Here is a 23,107-nt window from a genome sequence, read left to right as displayed (position 1 = left end):
TCTTTGTACTTTATGTAAAATAAGGTCCTTATACAGTATTCTTAACACTGTAGACCTGCAAAGTCACATTTATGAATTTTTTATTTGGATTATCATCTTAAATGTCTTAAATATTGCACATAAAATGTTATCTTTACTGCTGATCAAAAACAATACGTTCTCATTCACACAAGTACAAATTCTAATTAATAAAACTGGTAGAATAAAATGCTTACTTCTTTAAAACACAAGTCTATGCAATGCAATACAAATATTCTCCAGTATGTACCTGTATCAAGTTGTCAGTAAAATATGTTTCCCCAGAATATGTTTATTGATTTCTATAACAATACAGAAAATAAGACAGTTGAGAGATTTTTTTTATTATTATTATTCTGAAACACAAGGGAAGCTCTCTTGCAAGCTTGGCTAAAACAAAATAAACAGACAAATATATTCTGATCAATACTGACTTCTTACATTTTACCTTAACGCTTATTAAGTGCATTATAAATGTGAGTACTTGGCATGGAAAAAATACAGGCATTTTTATCAGACATACATCCAACAAATTATATATACTTTATTTGCATAGCTGAAACAGTTTCATGATTTTTTTTTTATATGCTACATTATGAAGCTTATTTTGAGAACAGTTTAAAACATGTAGAACAAGATTATATAAATTAATTACAGACATTCATTCTGTAGTGAACTACAGCCTTACGTTGAACAATGCATCAAGCCCCTCAAATGAGATAATCATTTTAAAAGAATCAGAATCAATTATCTGTTCTCATGCTCATCCTTGGAATTTGTTTAAGACATTCTTTACAGAAAGAAAAACTGCAATTTCACATGACAAATAAAGCTTAGCATACAAAAAAATAAAAAAAACATAACAGTAAACATTACTTTTGGACAAACATGTTCAGTTATTAAGAATATAATTCTAGAAGAAACTGGTGATCAATCAAAAAATAGTGCCTGCGTTATTTGTCTTTTTTTTTTTTCCATAAGTCAATCATATTTTCCAGAGGCATAATGTGTTTAAATTAAGTGCTTATCACATGATCCCACGTGTACAGATATTTGGCATTTTGTCCTGTGTGGAAACAGGAGTGAAAAGGACAGAATTAACGTCTTGAATTAGCTCCTCAATCAAACTGACAAACATCTATGCCTTTATTAAACCGATCAGGTTTGTCTACTTAAGTTTCTTATAATGTCCACAGAGTTTATGATTGAGTGTTCCATAAATCATACAAGTTTTTTTTTTTTGGCTATTAGTTCTTTAAAACATGGCAAGAACCACTGTTCCTTTAGGACTGATCCACCTCCAATAAAGCAGCAAGTGTACAATGGGGTTTCACGGATAGTGGCAAAAGTGCTGTTTACTTGCTGGTTTATCGCAGGCACAACTGATTTACGTAAGGCTCTTATTACAACCTTTCACAAGCTACGAAATAAGATTTTAGTACTACTACGATATGTACAGCTAATTTCTCATCACTATGATTTTATCATTAGGAGTACCATTCTCCTCGGATGAAGCCATCAATCACGTACTAAAAGGAAAGAGAATATTAGGTAATAATATTTCTATAACACAAAAATAGAAACATTGCCCCTACTATTAGTTCAGTGATTTCAGAGAGAAGAAACCAAAACTTAATCTAGAAGGTTTAGAAGTCTACTAATGCAGATTCTGGGAACTTAGACAGACCAGGCTACAGGTAAGGATACAACTGGTAGTGAGGACTACCTACTCCATTCTGTTCAGTGTTAAAAACAAATTGCTGGTTTACAGAAAAGGACTACCATGATTCTGAAGCAACGTGGTGAGGTGCATACTAGTAAAATGGCCTGGATGTTTATATCAATTGTATTGCAGGCAAGATGGCTTATTTTATCATCAGTGGCACAATGCTATAATAAAGGTTACACTGGTAAGCCAAATGCCTTTATTTTCTACATTTAAAAATTCAAGTTAAATTCATTTCAGCCTTATGTCATTTGGTCGGTAATGTCACCACCACAATCACACTAAGCTTTATTTTAGTGTAGCATTTTCTGATAATGTATACTGCAGGTTTTGTAATAATTTACGTAGAGAAGCGAAAAATGTCATCGTCACAAGTCACTTGCACCATGCTTTGCTTACTTTAATAGAAACAACTGATAGTGTTATATAACAAACATCTGAAACAACAAAGGGTCAACAGAATGGGAAAAAAATACATCAGAAAAAGTCCCCTTTTGAGAATACATGCCCTCTTCAATTTAGTGTACTGACTGTCTTAAACACATTGTACTGTGTGTGTTGACTGTGCTAACTGAAATATTCCTGACGTTGCAGGACACCTTCAGTAATAGAAGTGCGCCCTGAAGTGCGTCACAACTTCAATAAAATAAATGCATCAAAACAATAATACATAATTACAAAAAAAAAAAATACAAAAGGTGTTTGTTAATAATTTGCTTACTTTGCATAAAACACAAAATTGAAGTAGGCAGGCATTTCAGTTCAAGAGTATCACAGTGTGTGTGTCAGACATTTACTTAAAATGTCTCCACAGGATAGACCCTTGAATGCAACATCTTGTTTTGAAGAGTATATAGCAGGTACTGTTGCTTACTATATCTAAAGTGCACAGCTGCTAGAAAGGTAGACTCCAAACAGATTGTATTCTTTGGTTGTGTGCAAGCCTATCATTATTCTGAATCTGAGAACTCAGACGTTGCTGTATGGAAGGAATATCATGTGGAAAAGCTAAAAATATCTACCTGCATGGCTGCACATAAAACAATATCTGCTGGGGAGGACAGTTGTCAGGGGAGACAAACGTGTGACTCATCTAAAACATGGACATCAAAAATTCTTACAGCATGTTAGTAGTGTTTACAATAAGACAGTTTATTAGCAACATTATCACTACTCTGTGGTTGGTTGGTAAGTAGGTAGGTAGGTAGGTAGATAGATAGATAGGTAGGTAAGTAAGTAGGTAGTCTGGCCAAAGTATTACACTACAAGGGACTTGGAAAAATCCCCCAAAATGTATCAGATGAAAATGGAAGGTAGTCATGATGCTTTGGGTTCTAAATATTAAAGTCACCCATAAGTGATGACAAACAAAAAATGATGCAATGTGAATCTAAACAAAAATATATTAGCTAGGATAAGACTGATATTTCATACTCCTACCAAGCTGTTCTACAAGTTCTTGGAATGCCTTGGGATGGATATTCAGTAGAAGACCTTATAACTAAACTATAACAAAATACCAGACTAAAAAACAAAAACACTATAAAACCAGAAAAAAATTAACACACAAAAAACAAAACTGTTGCACCAGCATGGTTCAAAATAATACTGCACAGCAATGCCTTTCATACCCCTTACATTTGCATTTCTTTGGCATAACACCAGTACCTGGTGAATGCAATTCATTTTCACTGTCCGTCATTGCTTCTCAGGAGTACAATCATCAGTAACTCTCCGGTCTCCGAATGTGTTGGAGGGCTGGGGGATGTTGCCACTCTGACAAGTCTACTCCAGATCTCCAACAGAGGTCCCGGAGGAGATTATTTATTCAGTCTTGTCTGTTTTTTTTAACTGTTCTCTCTGCATCATGCAGCGGCGAACAATGCTGTCAAAGCTTCCCAGATAAAACAGTGCAATTGTCCTGAAAAGGCCCATGGTGACAATCTGATCAGGGCAGAAAAGAAAGTCAACTGTGTTTTAATACCTTAATAAATTGATTTTCAGTAAATTGCCATGATGTGAGTGCTGTGAATTTGAGGTTAGTCTTGTTTCTCAAACCACTGTATAAAACTTATTAAAAAAAAAAACAGCAATTTATATAACACCATTAATTAAACTTTAATAATAATATTGCAGGGAATACACGGCCTACAACCCAAGTAAAATTGTTTTAAGTCAATATTACACATTTAAAAATGTCTTGTATAAAACATTTATTTTAGATCTCAATAATGTACTATTTTCTAAGTTTACAAGTGAATAATTAATAAATACATTAAGGGGAACTATTTTGTTTGAGAGATCATGTGCAAACACCCTCTTCTGAAGCAACACTGCTTGTACATGGGCAGGTTAGCCTGCTTTGTAACAGTGTTGTCAACGGGAAGGACAAACCTCATGCAAACACCCTTACCTGTTGAAGTCCTTCAGTGATAGAAGTGACAGGTGACATTCCACAGGTCAGTGCGGAAAGCATATAGCCATCTGGACCCACAGAACTGTTGAAATTACCTTGCTGGTAGGGAAGACAGAAGTAAATATAACATAACTAATTATTATTTCATTGTAAAAACACTTGTTTTTTATGTTGGTGTAAATGAGCTGTCCCTTACATTTATGCAATACATACCCAGTCCAATACAATCCAGACAAACTACAATACTCGGAGTTAAACTAATATGAATACCATTTTTTGGTTTGTATTATTACAACACAGAAGTATTTGTAATGTTTAAAGTAAAATGGTAAGTTTGTTCATATTATTGATTCATGGCAATGGTGAGCTTGTAACTACCTTACAATTTAAAACTGTACCAAAAAATACTTCCTGTGTTAACAGTTTATTCAGTAGTAGTGTTTGTGTATCTTATAATGTGTCGGTGGGGGGGTTCTCAATGTTAGCCTTTTATTTTTTATTTTTTGTTTTATTTTTATTTTTTTAAAAATCAGAGAATTTCTTTTTTTTTTTATTGTGGAAAACTAGGATCCCTGGTGATTACTGTGGAACAGTATGCCAATCCCTGCAGAATATTCCCCCAACACTTTGCAGCTTATGATGTTGCATTAGTGCTGTCCTAATTTGTGTGTCACCCCTGTCCTATATATCTGATTAATTTAAGGGCCCATTTCTCATTAACATTAGACTCATGTTAGGTAGGGGTGTGCCGATTCATCGATTCACAGGGTGAAACGTTTTATTTTTCTTGTTGATACAATTATCAATACAGTGACCCGTGTATCGGTATACAGTGATACTTTACAGTGGCTCTCAAAAGTATTCACCCCCCTTGGACTTTTTCACATTTTATTGTGTTACAACATGGAATCAAAATGGATTTAAATTAGGAGTTTTTGCCACTGATCAACACAAAAAAGTCCATAATGTCAAAGTGAAAAATAAAATCTACAAATTGTTCTAAATTAATTACAAATACAAAAGAGAAAATAATTGATTGCATGGTATTCACCCCCTTTGCTATGACACACCTAAATAAGCTCTGGTGCAACCTATTGTCTTTAGAAGTCACATAATTAGTTGAATGGAGTCCACCTGTGTGCAATTAAGGTGTTTCACATGATTTCAGGTTAAATACACCTGTCTCTGGGAGGTCCCACAGTTGGTTAGTACATTTCCTAACAAAAACTACATCATGAAGACAAAGGAACATTCAAAGCAAATCCGGAATAAGGTTCTTCAAAAGCACCAATCAGGGGTAGGATATAAGAACATTTCCAAGGCATTGAATATCCACCGGAGGACAGGAAAGTCCATTATTAAGAAATGGAGAGAATATGGCACAACTGTGAATCTGTCTAGAACAGGCCGTCCTCAAAAACTGAGTAACCCGGGAGAGAAAGCCACTAGTCAGGGAGGCCACCAAGAGGCCTATGGCAACTCTAAAGGAGACACTGTGCATACGGCAACAATAGCCTGGGTGCTTCACAAAACTGGCCTTGGGAGAGTGGCAAAAAGAAAGCCACTGTTAAAAAAAACTCGCATCAAATCTCAGCTAGAGTTTGCCAGAAGGCATGCGGGAGACTCTGAGACCAAGTGGAAGAAGATTCTATGGTGTGATGAGACCAAAATAGAGCTTTTTGGCCTCAACGCTAAGTGCTATGTTTGGCGCAAGCCTAACACCGCACATCATCCTGAGAACACCATCCCTGCCGTGAAGCATCGTGGTGGCAGCATCATGCTATGGGGATGCTTCTCTGCGTCAGGGCCTGGAAAGCTTGTGAAGATAGAGGGCAAAATGGATGCAGCAAAGTACAGAGAAATCCTGGAGGAAAACCTGCTGAAGTCTGCAAGAGACTTGGGACTTGGGAGAAGATCCATCTTCCAGCAGGACAATGACCCCAAACATACAGCCAAAGCCACACTGGAGTGGCTTAAAAACAAAAAGGTCAATGTCCTGGAGTGGCCCAGTCAAAGCCCGGACCTCAATCCAATTGAGAATATGTGGAAAGAGTTGAAAATTGCTGTTTGCCAAAGGTCCCCATCCAACTTGACGGAACTTGAGCAATTTTGCAAAGAAGAATGGGCAAAAATTGCAGTGTCCAGATGTGCAAAGCTGGTAAAGACTTATCCAAATAGACTCATGGCTGCAATTGCTGCCAAAGGTGTGTCTACCAAATACTGACTCAAGGGGGTAAATACTTATGCAATCAATTATTATCTGTTTTGTATTTGTAATTAATTTAGAACAATTTGTAGATTTTATTTTTCACTTTGACATTATGGACTTTTTTTGTGTTGCTCAGTGGCAAAAACTCCTAATTAAAACCATTTTGATTCCATGTTGTAACACAATAAAATGTGGAAAAGTCCAAGGGGGGTGAATACTTTTGAGAGCCACTATATATATAAAAAAAAAAAAAGTTAAAATGTGAGACTGCATGCAAATAAGGTGGTGGTCATAGATTGTTTTAATCAGAGAATAAAATGTATTAGTAAGTACTCTAGCAGCATCGCCCCAACTTCTCTATCACTGCGTGTAAAGGATGTATTTGTCAAGCTTGCCGGAAGTGAACTGGAGAGCTAAGTGGAGGTGGGCTATTGTTGATCATCACAGTTAATTTAATAATGGAAGGCAACACGGCAAAATACAACAAATCTACACTGAACAAAAATAAACGCAACATGCAACAATTTCAAAGATTTTACTGAGTTACAGTTCATATAAGGAAATCAGTCAATTGAAATAAATCCATTAGGCCCTAATCTATGGATTTCACATGACTGGGAATACAGATATGCATCTGTTGGTCACAGATACCTTAAAAAAAAAAAAAAAAAAAAAAAAAAAAAAGGTAGGGGCATGGATCAGAAAACCAGTCAGTATCTGGTGTGACCACCATTTGCCTCATGCAGCGCGACACATCTCCTTCGCATAGAGTTGATCAGGCTGTTGATTGTGGCCTGTGGAATGTTGTCCCACTCCTCTTCAATGGCTGTGTGAAGTTGCTGGATTTTGGCGGGAACTGGAACACGCTGTCGTACACGTCGATCTAGAGCATCCCAAACATGCTCAATGGGTGACATGTCTGGTGAGTATGCAGGCCATGGAAGAACTGGGACATTTTCAGCTTCCAGGAATTGTGTACAGATCCTTGCGACATGGAGCCGTGCATTATCATGCTGAAACATGAGGTGATGGCGGCGGATGAATGGCACGACAATGGGTCTCAGGATCTCGTCACGGTATTTGTGTGCATTCAAATTGCCATCGATAAAAAGCAATTGTGTTCGTTGTCCATAGCTTATGCCTGCCCATACCATAACCCCACCACCACCATGGGGCACTCTGTTCACAACGTTGACATCAGCTAACCGCTCGCCAACACGACGCCATACATGCTGTCTGCCATCTGCCCGGGACAGTTGAAACCGGGATTCATCCGCGAAGAGCACACTTCTCCAGTGTGCCAGTGGCCATTGAAGGTGAGCATTTGCCCACTGAAGTCGGTTACGATGCCGAACTGCAGTCAGGCAAGACCCTGGTGAGGACGACGAGCACACAGATGAGCTTCCCCGAGACGGTTTCTGACAGTTTGTGCAGAAATTCTTCGGTTGTGCAAAGCCACAGTTTCATCAGCTGTCCGACTGGCTGGTCTCAGACGATCCCGCAGGTGAAGACGCCGGATGTGGAGGTCCTGGGCTGGCGTGGTTCCACGTGGTCTGCGGTTGTGAGGCCGGTTTGACGTACTGCCAAATTCTCTAAAACGACGTTGGAGGCGGCTTATGGTAGAGAAATGAACATTCAATTCTCTGGCAACAGCTCTGGTGGACATTGCTGCAGTCCACATGCCAATTGCACGCTCCCTCAAAACTTGAGACATCTGTGACATTGTGTTGTGACAAAACTGCATATTTTTTAGTGGCCTTTTATTGTCCCCAGCACAAGGTGCACCTGTGTAGTGATCATGCTGTTTAATCAGCTTCTTGATATGCCACACCTGTCAGGTGGATGGATTATCTTGGCAAAGGAGAAATATTCACTAAGAGGGATGTAAACAAATTTGTGCACAAAATTTGAGAAATAAGCTTTTTGTGCGTATGGTAAATTTCATTTTATTTCATCAGACTGGGCAATAATGTCATTTTTGTTTCACCCTTATTACTTATCATGAAGACATTGGCGAAGACACCCCTAGTTAGATGACAACTCAGTATTTTGTTTATTTGTTGTTTTACATTAATCTTCAAGGTTTTAAAATTACAATTACATTGTATTTATATATCTCAACTAATGACAAAGTAAATTTCTCAAATTATCTTATTCATTCGTTTGTTTTTAAAAAAATAAATAAAAAATACGTACCACAGCATCTTTAACTATCACTTTAGCGACTTGCTCTGGTTGGCAAAGGCAAGATGTTTCAGAGATCAATTTGGTCTCCAACGGCTAGAACATTATATAGCAGAGAGAGAGAGAACAGGATTTAGAGCACTGTGTTCACATTATACACAGCTTTCTATTATGTAATGCACCAGGTTAGGGAAACAATGCAGTGAAAGAATCCAAAAAAGAAAATGACTCAAAAATCAGCAGCCGTCTGACATGTAACTTCATGTACATTGCATATTGCAGCTCCAGCACAGCCTTTCATTTTATGAATCAAGTGAACAGTGTTTGTCAGGATGGCCTCTTTACCGTCCCCATCACAAGCAAATAATGAATGAAAATATCTGAACAGATACCAAATCTGTATACATGTCTTCAGATAATATTTGGATGAATGTGGTTTTTCCTGTTTACATATATTCACTAAATTAATATTGGTTTCATAAAATAAATGTTCCAGTATGTGAATGTGTCTTCTCATCTAGATGATTAAGTAACAAGTGAAGGCTTTGTGCATAATGTTGACTAAACATAGTACCCAGAAAAAACAACCAATCGTCCATTGCATTCAAGTGATCACAGGATTCCAATTACCTTGGTTTTATTCTCTTCTGCAAGCCCAGGGGTGTCTGTGTCTGGTGGATAAGCTACTGTTACGTAAATATTGTAAGGTTTTATCTGAAACAAGAAAATCAATGCTGAGAATAACGTACATACAATTAGTTGTTGTCTTGCAGCAACTGTTTCAATAACCTACAAAAGGCGCAATTGTAATTTAGGTTTTTGCAAGAGTATATAATGCCCTTTTGCCCAAACTTTCCTGGCATGTACTACTCATTCATAACCCAAGTTCCCTAAAATAGAAATGGAACCATTACCGTATGGGTATTTATCTCAAAGACCCCGAAACCTGAATAAGATACATCAAAGCTCCTCGTACAGCCTGTGACGCAATCATGGCCGACCCCGAGGGCACAAAAGCACTGCAGTTACAGACCTCAACGTCACTTTTCCTTCAAGCCTGCTGCAATCATGGACGCAGCAACCTTGAAGTTTAATTGTTATTTCTGCTTCTTGGAAGACATGTTTCTTTAGTGATCGTCATGGTTTTATGTTGTCCAAGAGAGGAGAGCATTTATTTTCTGCAAACTGCCTGTCAAGATGATTCCATGCATATTCTATAGGGTTCCTGTCTATGTTGGGCAGCAGTGTGGAGTAGTCGTTAGGGCTCTGGACTCTTGACCGGAGGGTCGTGGGTTCAATCCCCGGTGGGGACACTGCTGCTGCACCCTTGAGCAAGGTACTTTACCTAGATTGCTCCAGTAAAAACCCAACTGTATAAATGGGTAATTGTATGTAAAAAAAAATAATGTGATATCTTGTAACAATTGTAAGTTGCCCTGGATAAGGGTGTCAGCTAAGAAATAAATAATAATATGTTCTGCAGAAAACAGGGTTGTCTGTTCTATGCCTTCCTTGTAGTAGATGTTTTGACTATGGTTGCAGTTATACTGTTATATCGCGATACAGAAATTGTTATCATTTGTATCTTTTGTTACTGTGATATTCCAGGATAATGGCGCGGATATTAGTAAGTCAGAGATATGTAGCTACATATAGCAATCCACACTTGGAAATCTTTCTTGCTCGTCAGTCAAACAATATGAAAGGCTTATGGATGAGTCTAGTCTAGTTCCCATCAGGAAAGGACCTTTGTGTGTCATGGGATGTAGGACACACCCCAGTGGACTGACACTATACATGCATACGCTCCACGCATTTAATCCTCGTTACAAGGCAGGCTGAGTTACGTTAAAAAAAAAAAAAAAAAAAAAAAAAAAAAATTATATATATATATATATATATATATATATATATATAAAATATTATTATTATATATATCATATTATATATATATATATATATATATATATATATATATTATATATATATATATGCATTAAGTTTAGAATTTTAAAATGCAAGTAGCCTAGATGTAGGCTACTTGCATTTTAAAATTAGGAGGCTGTGTGGTCCAGTGGTTAAAGAAAAGGGCTTGTAACCAGGAGGCCCCCATTTCAAATCCTGGCTCAGCTACTGACTCATTGTGTGATCCTGAGCAAGTCACTTAACCTCTTTGTGCTCCATCTTTTGGGTGAGTCATTGTTGTAAGTGACTCTGCAGCTGATGCACAGTTCACACACCCTAGTCTCTGTAAGCCGCCTTGGATAAAGGCGTCTGCTAAATAAACGCGTACAGTGCCTTGCATAAGTATTCACCCCCCTTGGACTTTTCCACATTTTGTAGTGTTACAACCTGGAATTAAAATGGAATTAAAATGGATTTAATTTTTTGTCACTGATCTACACAAAATAGTCCATAATGTCGAAGTGGGGAAAAAAAATCTACATATTTTTCAAAATTATTTACAAATAAAAAACTGAAAAGTCTTGATTGCATAAGTATTCACCCCCTTTGCTGTGACACCCCTAAATAAGCTCTGGTGCAACCAATTGCTTTCAGAAGTCACATAATTAGTTGAATGGAGTCCACCTGTGTGCAATTAAAGTGTCACATGATCTCAGATTAAATACACCTGTTTCTGGAAGGCCCCAGAGTTTGTTAGAGAGCATATCTAAACAAACAGCATCATGAAGACCAAGGAGCTATCAAAACAAGTCCGGGATAAAGTTCTGGAGAAGCATCAATCAGGGTTGGGTTATAAAAAAATATCCCAAACTTTGAACATCCACCGGAGCACTGTTAAATCCATTATTAAAGAATGGAAAGAATATGGCACAACCGCGACTCTGCCTAGAGAAGGCCGTCCACCAAAACTCAGTGACCAGGTAAGGAGGGCATTAGTCAGAGAAGCAACCAAGAGGCCAATGGTAACTCTGAAGGAACTGGAGAGATCCACAGCTGAGATGGGAGAAACCGTCCATGGGACAACTATAACCCGGACACTTCACAAAGCTGGGCTTTATGGAAGAGTGGCGAGAAGAAAGCCATTGCTGAAAAAAAACCCATATCAAATCCTGTTTGGATTTTGCCAAAAGGCATGTGAGAGACACAGCAAACATGTGGAAAAAGGTTCTCTGGTCTGATGACACCAAAATTGAACTTTTTGGCCTTAGCGCAAAACTCTATGTGTGGCGCAAAGCCAACATTGCTCATCACCCTGAGAACACCATCCCCACGGTGAAGCATGGTGGTGGCAGCATGATGTTATGGGGATGCTTTTCATCAGCAGGGACTGGGAAACTGGTAGGGATTGAGGGCAAGATGGATGGAGCCAAATACAGGGAAATTCTAGAGGAAAACCTCTTTCAGTCTGGAAGAGACCTGGGACTCGGGCGGAGGTTCACCTTCCAGCAGGACAATGACCCTAAACACACAGCAAAAGCTACACTGGAGTGGTTTAAAAACAAGAACCTGAATATTTTAGAATGGCCCAGTCAAAGCCCAGTCCTCAATCCGATTGAGAATCTGTGGCAAGACTTGAAAATTGCTGTTCACCAACAGTCCCCATCCAACTTGACAGAGCTTGAGCAATTTTGCCAAGAAGAATGGGCAAAAATTGCAGGATCCAGATGTGCAAAGCTGGTAGAGACTTGCCCAAAAAGACTCACAGCTGCAATTGCTGCCAAAGGTGCTTCTACCTAGTATTGACTCAGGGGGGTGAATACTTATGCAACCAACAAATGTGTTTTTTTTTTTTTGTTTAATTAACTTTTGTGTCGCAATAAAAAATATTTTGCATCTTCAAAGTGTTAAGTATGTTGTGTAAATCAAATGGTAAAAATCTCAATTAAATCCATTTTAATTCCAGGTTGTAACACTACAAAATGTGGAAAAGTCCAAGGGGGGTGAATACTTATGCAAGGCACTGTAATAATAATAATGTAATTAAGAGAATTTACCTGTGTAGCAAAGTTTGATTTCTTCCCCCCCAGAAAATCCTAGGCTTATTTATTATGATTGATTTTTTCACATTTTTTTTATTTTTTTTATTTCACAGAAATGTCAAACAAAAAAATAAAAATAAAATGTTTGGTATGCCTTGTATTGATAAAAAGCAAAGCATTTTGTAAAACAAATCCAACTTATGACAATTGGATTTATGTATGATAAGAACAAAAATACAGTTGAAGGGGCTCCCGAGTGGCGCATCCAGTAAAGGTACTCCGCGGGGAGTGCATGATGTGCCCTATAGTCTGGACATTGCGAGTTCGAGTCCAGGGTATTCCTTTGCCGACCAAGGACGGGAGCTTCCAGGGGGCGGTGCTCAATTGGCTGAGCGCCGCCCGGGGGGAGGGAGGGTTAGGTCGGCCAGGGTGTCCTCGGCTCACCGCGCACCAGTGACCCCTATAGTTTGGCTGGGCGCCTGCGGGCTTGCCTGCAAGCTGCCCAAGAGCTGCGTTGTCCTCCGATGCTGTAGCTCTTGGGTGGCTGCATGGTGAGTCCGCAGTGTGAAAAAAAGCGATCGGCTGACGGCACACGCTTCGGAGGACAGCATGTGTTCGTCTTCGCCCTCCCGAGTCAGCTCAGGGGTGGTAGCGGTGAGCTGAGCCTAAAAATAATTGGCCATTCCAAATTGGGGAGAAAATAAAAAAATACAGTTGAAATGCTCAGCAATTCAATTACTGCAGACATTGAAATTCTGATGAAACAATATTTTTACAAACCCAGTTAAAACACTATTCCATTTTTAAAATAAAAAAGTGATCATTTTTACAGTAGTGATGACAGCTAGTGCTGTGTGTTTTTGCACATTTATCTGGGTTTTAGAGTTGTTGTTTTTTTGTTTATCTATTTGCTACACATGAGGGGTGTATAGATAACTAACCAGACTTACACAGTTAAACATGACACATATAATGTTGACTTTAAAAAACAAAGTAAAAAAATTAAGGGCATACGAAGCTGCGTTTCATCTTGTAAAAAAAATAAAAATAATATCCAGACCCCAGTGTAGAGGCTGCTTGCATGCTACTTGCGTCTGTCTCTGGTTTAGTGAGTTTATATTTCAATGAAATATGAAAACAAATCTTTTATGGTTTATGTCATAAGCATTCGTAAAAAAATGTTCTTTGCGTTAAAGATATCCAACTGGTAGCCATTTAATTCAATATAATACTGAGAACAGGGGTTCTTCTTTCCAGTAAAGCATTCAGAATCTATTTTTATTTGCTGTCAGTATAACAAGAGTTATACTCCTGATCCCAGGCAATGTTCTCTTCTTTTTCAATTAATTCAACATCATTCACTGAAATTAAAATGTATTTAATGTTGTAGTCCGTTTACTGTCTGGACATGTACTCTTGTACAAGAATAAAATTCAGTGAAATAAACAGTTTCTTTGAAATTCTATTGTATTATGTTATTGTTCACATTATTGTTGACATTAATACAACTGTTCCATTCTTTAAAATTTTCTAAAAGAAAAAAAAATATCGGTTCTAGATCCAGATAATTTACCGCGATAAAATTCGGATATTGTCATTTTCAGTTCAGCTTGTATCTCTGCAACCCTAGTTTTGACACTATGACAGTGTGCCCCCAAATATTCAACACAATTAACTCAAGACCAGCCTGTTGAAAAAAAGGCAGGAGGCTGGGCTAAAGGATAGAGATATGGATTTAAGCTTTGTATCTAGAAGAACACAAACTCTGTTCTGACATGATACAAAAAGACACTATACTCTACCCTGGGCCTTCAAGAACATACATGCATGGGATCATCTTGGCACAAGCTCAACCTCTCACAGACACTGAAGGATTACTCTTATGAAACGATATTATGAAAATACATTAAATTGTCAGAACATTTAAATATACCTCCATCTGCAGGGATTCAGCCAATCCACGAAGGGCAAATTTGGACGGTGAATAAGCGGTGTACCCAAACAGGCCTAGCTGCCCAGCCTGCGAGGACACAAACACAATCCTTCCCATCCTCCTCTCCTTCATGGTGGGAATCACTGCCCTTGTTGGATACACACTGCCCAGATAATTGACCTCCATCAATCTCTACAAATAATTGAAACCATTCTATTGTTACAGCAACACTGATCAATAATACATAAAATGTTCCCCAAACGATAACTGTTTTCTGCATACATTTTACTTTTGTATCTGAGAAATAACAAATTAAGAATACGCTTATTTTTGTGAATCACCGCTTAGTAGATTTCTTTCCATGACCATGTAAAATGATACTGTAATAACTATAGATGATGAAATTCAAGTTGTTATAGCAAGATCCTTCTTAAGGCACACTAAAAGGCGCAGTAAGGCTTTGACACCGAGATCTTTAGTTTTAACAGCCAAGCATATGTTTCAGCATTGGGAGGGTAGAGATTGACTTGAGAAAGACTTACCTAAAAATCACACAGTAAATCAGGGACTAAACTGGAATTAAAACCAGCTCTTCTAACATGCCGATTGAGATGTCACTGATATGCAACATTACCAATTTGGATTAATGCGCCTAGAAAAAGGAACAGACCTAAAAATACAAGTTACTCAAATGTCCCCAATATTTACCTTGAAGCAATCCACTTCAACCTCTTCAAACTTTGCAGCCACTGTTATCCCAGCACAGTTAACTAGCATGTCAACTGGCCCCAGTTTTTCCTGTGCCTAGAAGAAACACAGGCAGATAAGAATCATCAGTCTCAGCAGTGCTACAAGAGTCTAACACATTGCACAAAACTGGATAACTCTTCCCATTCACACTTGCGATTTTGTGAACACTCTAAAAAAGAAAAGGCAGCCCAGGGCCAGCCTAGATTTAGGTCACTGTTTCGATGTGGCCCAGGGCCTGAAATCCAGGACCAGGGCCGGCCTTTACACATATTTACACAAAGAAGACTGGTTACATCACTCTTTACTCCCATACTCCCACGTGTGCAAAAGGTAAATAGAAAGGTGAATTCTCTGGTAGCCAAGACAGCAGTGGATCAATATTGAATGGTAATTGTTTCTACATCACACAACTAATTATAAAACATATTAAAATTGCTACGTAATTCGCCACATTTTAGGCCTGCTTTTTAGTCACATATGTGAATGCGCAAAAGTGCCTTAAACTGCAAATGTGAACAGGGTTGGAGACCTAAATATGTGGCGGCCCTGAGCCAGCACAGTAGTGTGAACAGGGTCTCTGTTGATCATCTTACTGCACATTTTGCCTGTGGGCATACACTCCCATTTACCCGAATGGCTGTTATACAGACTTTTACCATAACCCATAAAAAGGGCTTCACTGATTATGTACAGATTTTATTTTTTTAATTTTTTTTTTTTTTTTTTTTTTTTTTTTTTAAAGAAGTACAATACTAATTTAAGGGCTTCTATTTGACTTTCAACCTCAAAATAATTTGTATGGAACTTGTAAAAGACTGCTTCCATTGAAGGAAAAATAGTCCAGGGATCTAAGACTGACTGATTTGTAAAAATCTTAATGGCCTTCTCAGTGTACTTTAAATCAATGCCATCTGTAGGAGGTGCAACTGTCACTTTCTCAATCTCATTGATGACCAGCACTCTATCTTTTTATAGTGAATACATAATCCTAATCAAACCAAGCGAAATATTGAGTCGTAGATATAAAACACACCTTTTACTGCTTCTATCATATGCAACTAAGAGACTGTTCTTAATACAGATATTGATAATTTCCAAAATCTAAATTTAAATGTACAGATGAGGAATCCTAAGTAAACTTACTTGCTTAATGACGCTTTCAACTTGACCATATTCCTTGGACACATCAACAGATATGCACAGTACTATCTGTAAGGAAATAAATAAATAAATGTATATATTTATTTTACCAAAGAGATTTTTAATTTACAAAATTACTTTGGGGGGAAAAAAAATAAATACCTGTTTGTCATTAATAGCATGTTTTTCGATCTCCTTTTTTGCTTGTAGCAGTTTGTTCTACGAAAGAAAAAAAATGATTTGATGATAGTAACTATGTAATATGTATGTGTGTGACCTTTTTCAGATTTTTTTCTTTAAACCTTTTAGACCAGGTAGATGCCAAAGAAAGTCAATTAGATGCAGTGGTAATCAGTGTCAGCCAAGTTTGAAAATAACTGTGTGCATATTCAATGAAGTATAAAAAATACAAGAAAGGAATATTTTGTGAACAAAGAAGTCCCAGGGGCACAATGAATAGGGTCTGGCCTCTATAATGGAATAAGGGGAAAAAAATGGCCTGAGGTTAAACCAATAGGGCACTAAAAAGGTTAATTATTACTGGACAACACCTGTAAAATAACTTTGTAGAAATAATAATATAATACACTGTGTTATACTGACAGACAGGCATTTTAACAAATTGTTTACTGTCTCTCAGACACTTAAATCATGTGAACTCAATGACAGCCATGAAAATATAAAGTCACTATCGCAAATGGTCTTGAGACTATGCGGTACAAAAAGGTTCATTTTTCTTGTACTGTAGTTTCTGCCCCCGCTGGAACAGTGGCAATTATGAGTTTGGACATTTTAGAAAATTGACATTTTTATTGTTAAAAGCTTGTAAGCATGGAAAATAATGATCTAAGTAAAACCAACTGGGAATACGCAAGAAACACATGTAACTGGATATTAAACTTGTAAGAAACGTAATGTTAGGAAAATGTAGATGACAAAGTAACCTTTTTAAGTTCTGCCAAAGTTTAGATAATGTATTGATTATACTCACAAAATACACTTACCTCATCTCGTGCCACCAGAGTTATAAAAGCACCTTGCTTGTAACACTCAATAGCAATACATTTACCAATACCACTGGAGCCTCCTGTTACCTGGTTAAAAAATAATACAAAAAAATGTTATCCAATGTTAGTTGCGATACATGTGCAGGGATTTATTAAAAGCAGATTTTGTCCCTAACTCCATTTACAGAAATGCAGCGCCAAACTTGCAAGGAAACTCCACCATGCTTCACTGTTGCCTGCAGACACTCATTCGTGTACCGCTCTCCAGCCCTTCGGCGAACAAACTGCCTTCTGCTACAGCCAAATATTTCAAATTTTGACTCATCAGTCCAGAGCACCTGCTGCCATTTTTCTGCACCCCAGTTCCTGTGTTTTCGTGCATAGTTGAGTCGCTTGGCCTTGTTTCCACGTCGGAGGTATGGCTTTTTGGCCGCAAGTCTTCCATCAAGGCCACTTCTGACCAGACTTCTCCGGACAGTAGATGGGTGTACCAGGGTCCCACTGTTTTCTGCCAATTCTGAGCTGATGGCACTGCTGGACATCTTCCGATTGCGAAGGGAAGTAAGCATGATGTGTCTTTCATCTGCTGCAGTAAGTTTCCTTGGCCGACCACTGCGTCTAAGGTCCTCAACGTTGCCCGTTTCTTTGTGCTTCTTCAAAAGAGCTTGGACAGCACATCTGGAAACCCCTGTCTGCCTTGAAATTTCTGCCTGGGAGAGACCTTGCTGATGCAGTATATCTACCTTGTGTCTTGTTGCTGTGCTCAGTCTTGCCATGGTGTATGACTTTTGACAGTAAACTGTCTTCAGCAACCTCACCTTGTTAGCTGAGTTTGGCTGTTCCTCACCCAGTTTTATTCCTCCTACACAGCTGTTTCTGTTTCAGTTAATGATTGTGTTTCAACCTACATATTGAATTGATGATCATTAGCACCTGTTTGGTATAATTGTTTAATCATACACCTGACTATATGCCTACAAAATCCCTGACTTTGTGCAAGTGTACCTAGAAGAATTGATGCTGTTTTGAAGGCAAAGGGTGGTCACACCAAATATGGATTTGATTTAGATTTTTCTTCGTTCACTCACTTTGCATTTAGTTAATTGATAAATATAATCTATTAACATGTCTATTTTTGAAAGCATTCTTACTTTACAGCATTTTTTCACACCTGCCTAAAACTTTTGCACAGTACTGTATATAAAATTACAGCTCTCTAACAGAAATACTCTTTGAATGACAATCTGATGACAATTATATACTGTATATATACACACAGTATTTGCTTTATTTACTATGGTTATTATTCTGCTGTACATTTGTTTACTGTAGGCTCTGTTGACTATGTGCTTTGCTAAACAGGGGTAACTCATCTTCATTCAATCTGTCTCCTTGTTATATTAATAGACATAAGCGTGCATGTCTGCGTGAAAACATAGCACTGAATTAAGAGCCACACGCATCTACACAATCTCAAAATATCAGATTCCATATCTGAAAAAACAAATAACAGAAATATACACCAACACCACCAGCTCTTTACAATAAACAACAAACTATTCTACACAATCAGCACTCTCTTGGTTTGCAGTGGGAAGCAAGGTACGCATGTGTTAATGGCATAAAAGGAATATTCATTTTACCATGTAAATGCAACACATGAAAGGAATAAGAGAATTCCGCCTGCATATATACAGAACATTCAGAATATTCTAGAATTCAAAATACTTAATATTCTGAATACGTGTGCCATGTAAACTTACTGAATGAAGTGTCTCATTTAAAATGTTCTGAGGGCTTGTACTGCAACCAAACTGGCTTGGCCTGTTTTAGTATGTGAATGTATTTTGTCTTGCTTATTTAATGTGTATTGCTGAACCAAAATCCACGTTATTTTGATGAAAGAGCAAGCCATTTTGTGTACAGAATTGATCTTCTATGCCACATGCAGCATGCCGTTTTCTGATCTGCATTAGTTGTATTGCTAACATTGAAATGTATTTTTGTTCATGACTAAGTTGCCCTGGATAAGGGCGTCGGCTAAGAAATAAATAATAATAACAACATCTGCTCTTTACTGGACCCTGCTTCTCAGCTGCCACGTTTCATCTTTTATTGGCCCCCTGGTGAGTAAAACTTGGGAGGCAAGGTTGTTAACTGAAAAAATACTTATCGGTTTAAAATGCCCAGATCAAAAAGTTGCAAGACTGCTTGCTCAAGCGACACAGAGCAGAGTTCAGTTACAAAAACTTGTTTGCTGAGTTTCGCATGTTAGGCACCATGCCAAATGGCTTTCAACAGCCACAGTAATAGAAGACGGAAAGCAGGGGGCTATGAAATTGGAACCTGATCAAGGGGGTATTATTGTTATAAAAGTAGGTATTGGCATAGCCTGTAAAATCATGGAGTTGAAAAGGCCTCCACTCAGCATGACATTACAGTGCAGCATAGAACCAACATGGACCATTTTAATGGGTTTTAGGGCCACTGTGGGCAGCTAGAACAGATGGAACAAGTCTGCAAAGTAGGCTATTTGAACAGTTATATGGACAGATATGTGGTCATGCACTGGGCTTCAATGATTACCCTACTTCCTCTAATGCGATCAGGCCTGCAACATTGGGGGCAGACAATCTGAAGTCAAGGTGGTTCTCCAGACTAATTACCCCGTTATGAGAAGTATGAAAAATGATAAATAAAAGAAAATAAATAAACAAAAAGTATGATTCCCAAATGATCACCAAAAAAAGTCAGCTGCATAAATCCCACTCAAGCAGAAACCAGGTAAGTTCCTAGAAATCTAATACTAGGCCTAATTAGTTGTGGGTTTCATTAACATACACACTATAATAATCATGTTAAACCCTAAATAACCTGCTTAAAGGGTATATAAGGACCTTTTTATGTTATTGTTACCTTCCCATGTGTTTACGTAAGGTGTGTGTATTGTTTTAATTTTTTTTTTTTACATTTTGACCACTTTTTTAAATTTTTAAATTGCATTTGCAGCCTAAGACGGCTTCACATGTACCTGCATGGACCTCTCAGAACTACATTTCCTATCTCCCTGATGGGAACTGTAGTTCAGAGGCCCATGTGAAGCCATCTTGAGGCAGGGAAAAAAATAAATAAAATAAAATGAATACAATACACACACCTTACGTAAACAGTTGTAACAAACACATGGGAACATGTAACAATAAAATAAAAAGGTCCTTATATACCCTTTAATGTGAACTGCGTGTAATGTGAAAAGCGCTTAATGTGGCTTAATATGCGGAAATACAAAACAAATATGCTTACAAACTTTACAGATATCAAGCTTAACACTTCCCAATACTATCCTAAAATAAATAGTACTTTTGTAATTAAACTGCGGGGATAAAAACGGTTTCACAGACCCCAATTAGCACAAGTCTTGGACTAGTGCTAATGGTAAACCACGTAAACCAAGATTAGTGCTAATCTGTGTCTGTGAAACCAGCCAATAAAGTAAAGTATAAATACAAACATGATAAAATCAAATATAATTATTTTATATAGTGAAAAGGTTACCGTATCAAGCTGAAAAAAGTGTTCTTTGATGAGGTCCAATCAAGTTATCTTTTGCCAGTCGCATCGTTGAGTGCATAAATAAAGTTTTGAGTCAACACGAACAAATTTATTTATGTTGCATCTTCTTAGCAGCCACAACTATCCCAGATATAATAAATTCGGTTATATTGTTTACCGTCATAATATATTTCAGAAGTCAGCCGAAAAGATGTACGTCTTGGGTCTATATATAAAGGTATGTTACACTTACTGAACATATTGGTGTTTAATTTCATATAGGTGAATTTTATTATGCGGCCCACCACCCACTGTGCCAAGCGACCCCCCTTGACCAAAACTTTGGGAACCCATGATGTATACTGTACAATCTACCTTTGATTGCTATCTGTTACTAAAATTTACTTGAACTTACATGCTAAAAATAGGTGGAGGGTCTGTCTAGTCTCAACGGGACTACTGAAGAGAACACTCTTATAATGTCAAGGTCAGAATGCAACACAAAATTATATTTTAATGAAATACCTTGGTAAAATCGAAAAGTTATATTGTAAAGGTCAAGTTTTTGTACCAAAATCTCTCAGTGGGATTCATTCGTAACAGTCCCGTCAGACAACCTGTAAATAGCAGTTCGTTTCCACATAACCCGAGAGCTTCCTACTAAATTTAGAACAATGTTTCGTACAAAAAAATGAATTCGCATTTACCCACGCTTTTGAAAATAAAAACATTCCTGGTAAAAATGAACCATATACCTTTGTACACTTAGCCTTATTCATCACATTGTGACCAATGTTCTGCGATTCTCCTTAAATAAATTAATATTAAGGTAAGTCGTCACTTTATAATCGCACGAGAACATGCGATTTCTGATGGGAGAATAAAATAAAATAAATCAGCTTTGTTGTTTGTACTTACCACTACATGGGCACCGTTTAATTTGAGAGGTTTGGGGCTAATCAACGGTGAGACCATGTACAGCAGAAGTACGAAGGCCACGATGAAAGCAGCAACTACCAGCAACATAATGAGAGGCAACAAAAGCCACCAAGAATGTAAGAACTGACAGAGCCAGTCCGGGATAGCGGAGCTCAGACCTTCCTCCTGCAGCACCTGCAAAGGCCAAACCCAGGGGGAGCACATGAGAGATTCAAATCGAGCTTCTTCAATCACTGAAGGGGCGGTAAGCTCAGAGTGGCTGGCGCTCCTGAACTGAGGGGAGGGGGAAAGACGTTAAGAACAGGGGTTGAACTAAACAAGACTTGCAGAATACAGTATACATGTAGCAGTTGTTTTAGGCAAGGCCACACCAGGAAGCAAAACAAGGGGAATGATTAAAACAGTCTCTTTGCGCAAGTTCCTCCGCCGACGCAAACGACAAAAGCTGCGTGTCCATACAGACGAGAATTTCGGGAATTGTAGTTTTTCTGATATATTTGCTTCGGCTGTCAACTCCCTGTAGAGTCCACAGTGAAACTTTTAATCACGGTGAGTGATACAAATGCTGTGTACTTCAACCACAAATATTTGACATACAATTTGCTTCAAGGTAGCTGCTTTGTAAAATGTGGTCTGTGGGTAATGTATTGATTACTTATATGGCAATAATTCAGTAAACAATGTGGAGATCTAATGATAGAAGAATAAGTGAGACCAAATGCTAACTTACATCAGACATAACACATTTCAGTATAAAAAAATCATAAAATGAAACAAACTTGAATAAGTAATAGCTTTATTTACATATACATGAAAAACCAATGGATAAAAAATGAACGTTTTGGGATTTAAGATATTCTTATCATCTCTTGTATGTAGTAATTCTTACCATGGTGCAATAAAGGCATATCACACACACACACACTATATATATATATATATATATATATATATATATATATATATATATATATATATATATACAGTGCCTTGCAAAAGTATTCAGACCCCTGACCAATTCTCTCATATTACTGAATTACAAATGGTACATTGAAATTTTGTTCTGTTTGATATTTTATTTTAAAACACTGAAACTCAAAATCAATTATTGGAAGGTGACATTGGTTTTATGTTGGGAAATATTTAAGAAAAATAAAAAACTGAAATATCTTGCTTGCATAAGTCTTCAACCTCTGTGCTGTGGAAGCTCCCAGTTTGCACCAATGAAAGAAATTGCCCTAACGAGGACACAATTACCTTACCATTGGCCTCCACCTGTGAACCATTAA

At 37.7% G+C, this 23,107-nt stretch overlaps 1 protein-coding gene across 1 annotated transcript; it reads right to left on the bottom strand.

Annotated features, from left to right (window-relative positions):
• Positions 1-343: 343 nt before the first annotated feature.
• LOC117394692 (3-ketodihydrosphingosine reductase) lies at positions 344-22,239 on the bottom strand. Its single transcript, XM_033993147.3, has 10 exons — positions 21,798-22,239; positions 17,325-17,414; positions 16,483-16,539; positions 16,324-16,389; positions 15,139-15,234; positions 14,431-14,622; positions 9,184-9,267; positions 8,566-8,649; positions 4,158-4,259; positions 344-3,688 (listed from the first exon to the last, which is right to left on the bottom strand). Exons 1-10 carry the CDS (start codon positions 22,020-22,022, stop codon positions 3,569-3,571), a joined length of 1,116 nt encoding a protein of 371 aa, XP_033849038.1. The 5' UTR covers positions 22,023-22,239; the 3' UTR covers positions 344-3,568.
• Positions 22,240-23,107: the final 868 nt, after the last annotated feature.

Source organism: Acipenser ruthenus, chromosome 3 (assembly GCF_902713425.1).
Source record: "Acipenser ruthenus chromosome 3, fAciRut3.2 maternal haplotype, whole genome shotgun sequence".
Lineage (NCBI taxonomy): Eukaryota > Metazoa > Chordata > Actinopteri > Acipenseriformes > Acipenseridae > Acipenser > Acipenser ruthenus.
Note: the sequence above shows the minus strand (reverse complement) of the source record. Positions and strands in the feature narration are given on the sequence as shown.

Coding starts and splice junctions, on each gene's coding strand:
- LOC117394692 (XM_033993147.3), bottom strand. CDS start 22,022: ATGTGCTCCCCCTGGGTTTGGCCTTTGCAGGTGCTGCAGGAGGAAGGT. Junction 16,390..16,482: donor ATGCTATTAATGACAAACAG/GTATTTATTTTT, acceptor ATTTCCTTACAG/ATAGTACTGTGCATATCTGT. Junction 8,650..9,183: donor CAGAAGAGAATAAAACCAAG/GTAATTGGAATC, acceptor ATAATGTTCTAG/CCGTTGGAGACCAAATTGAT.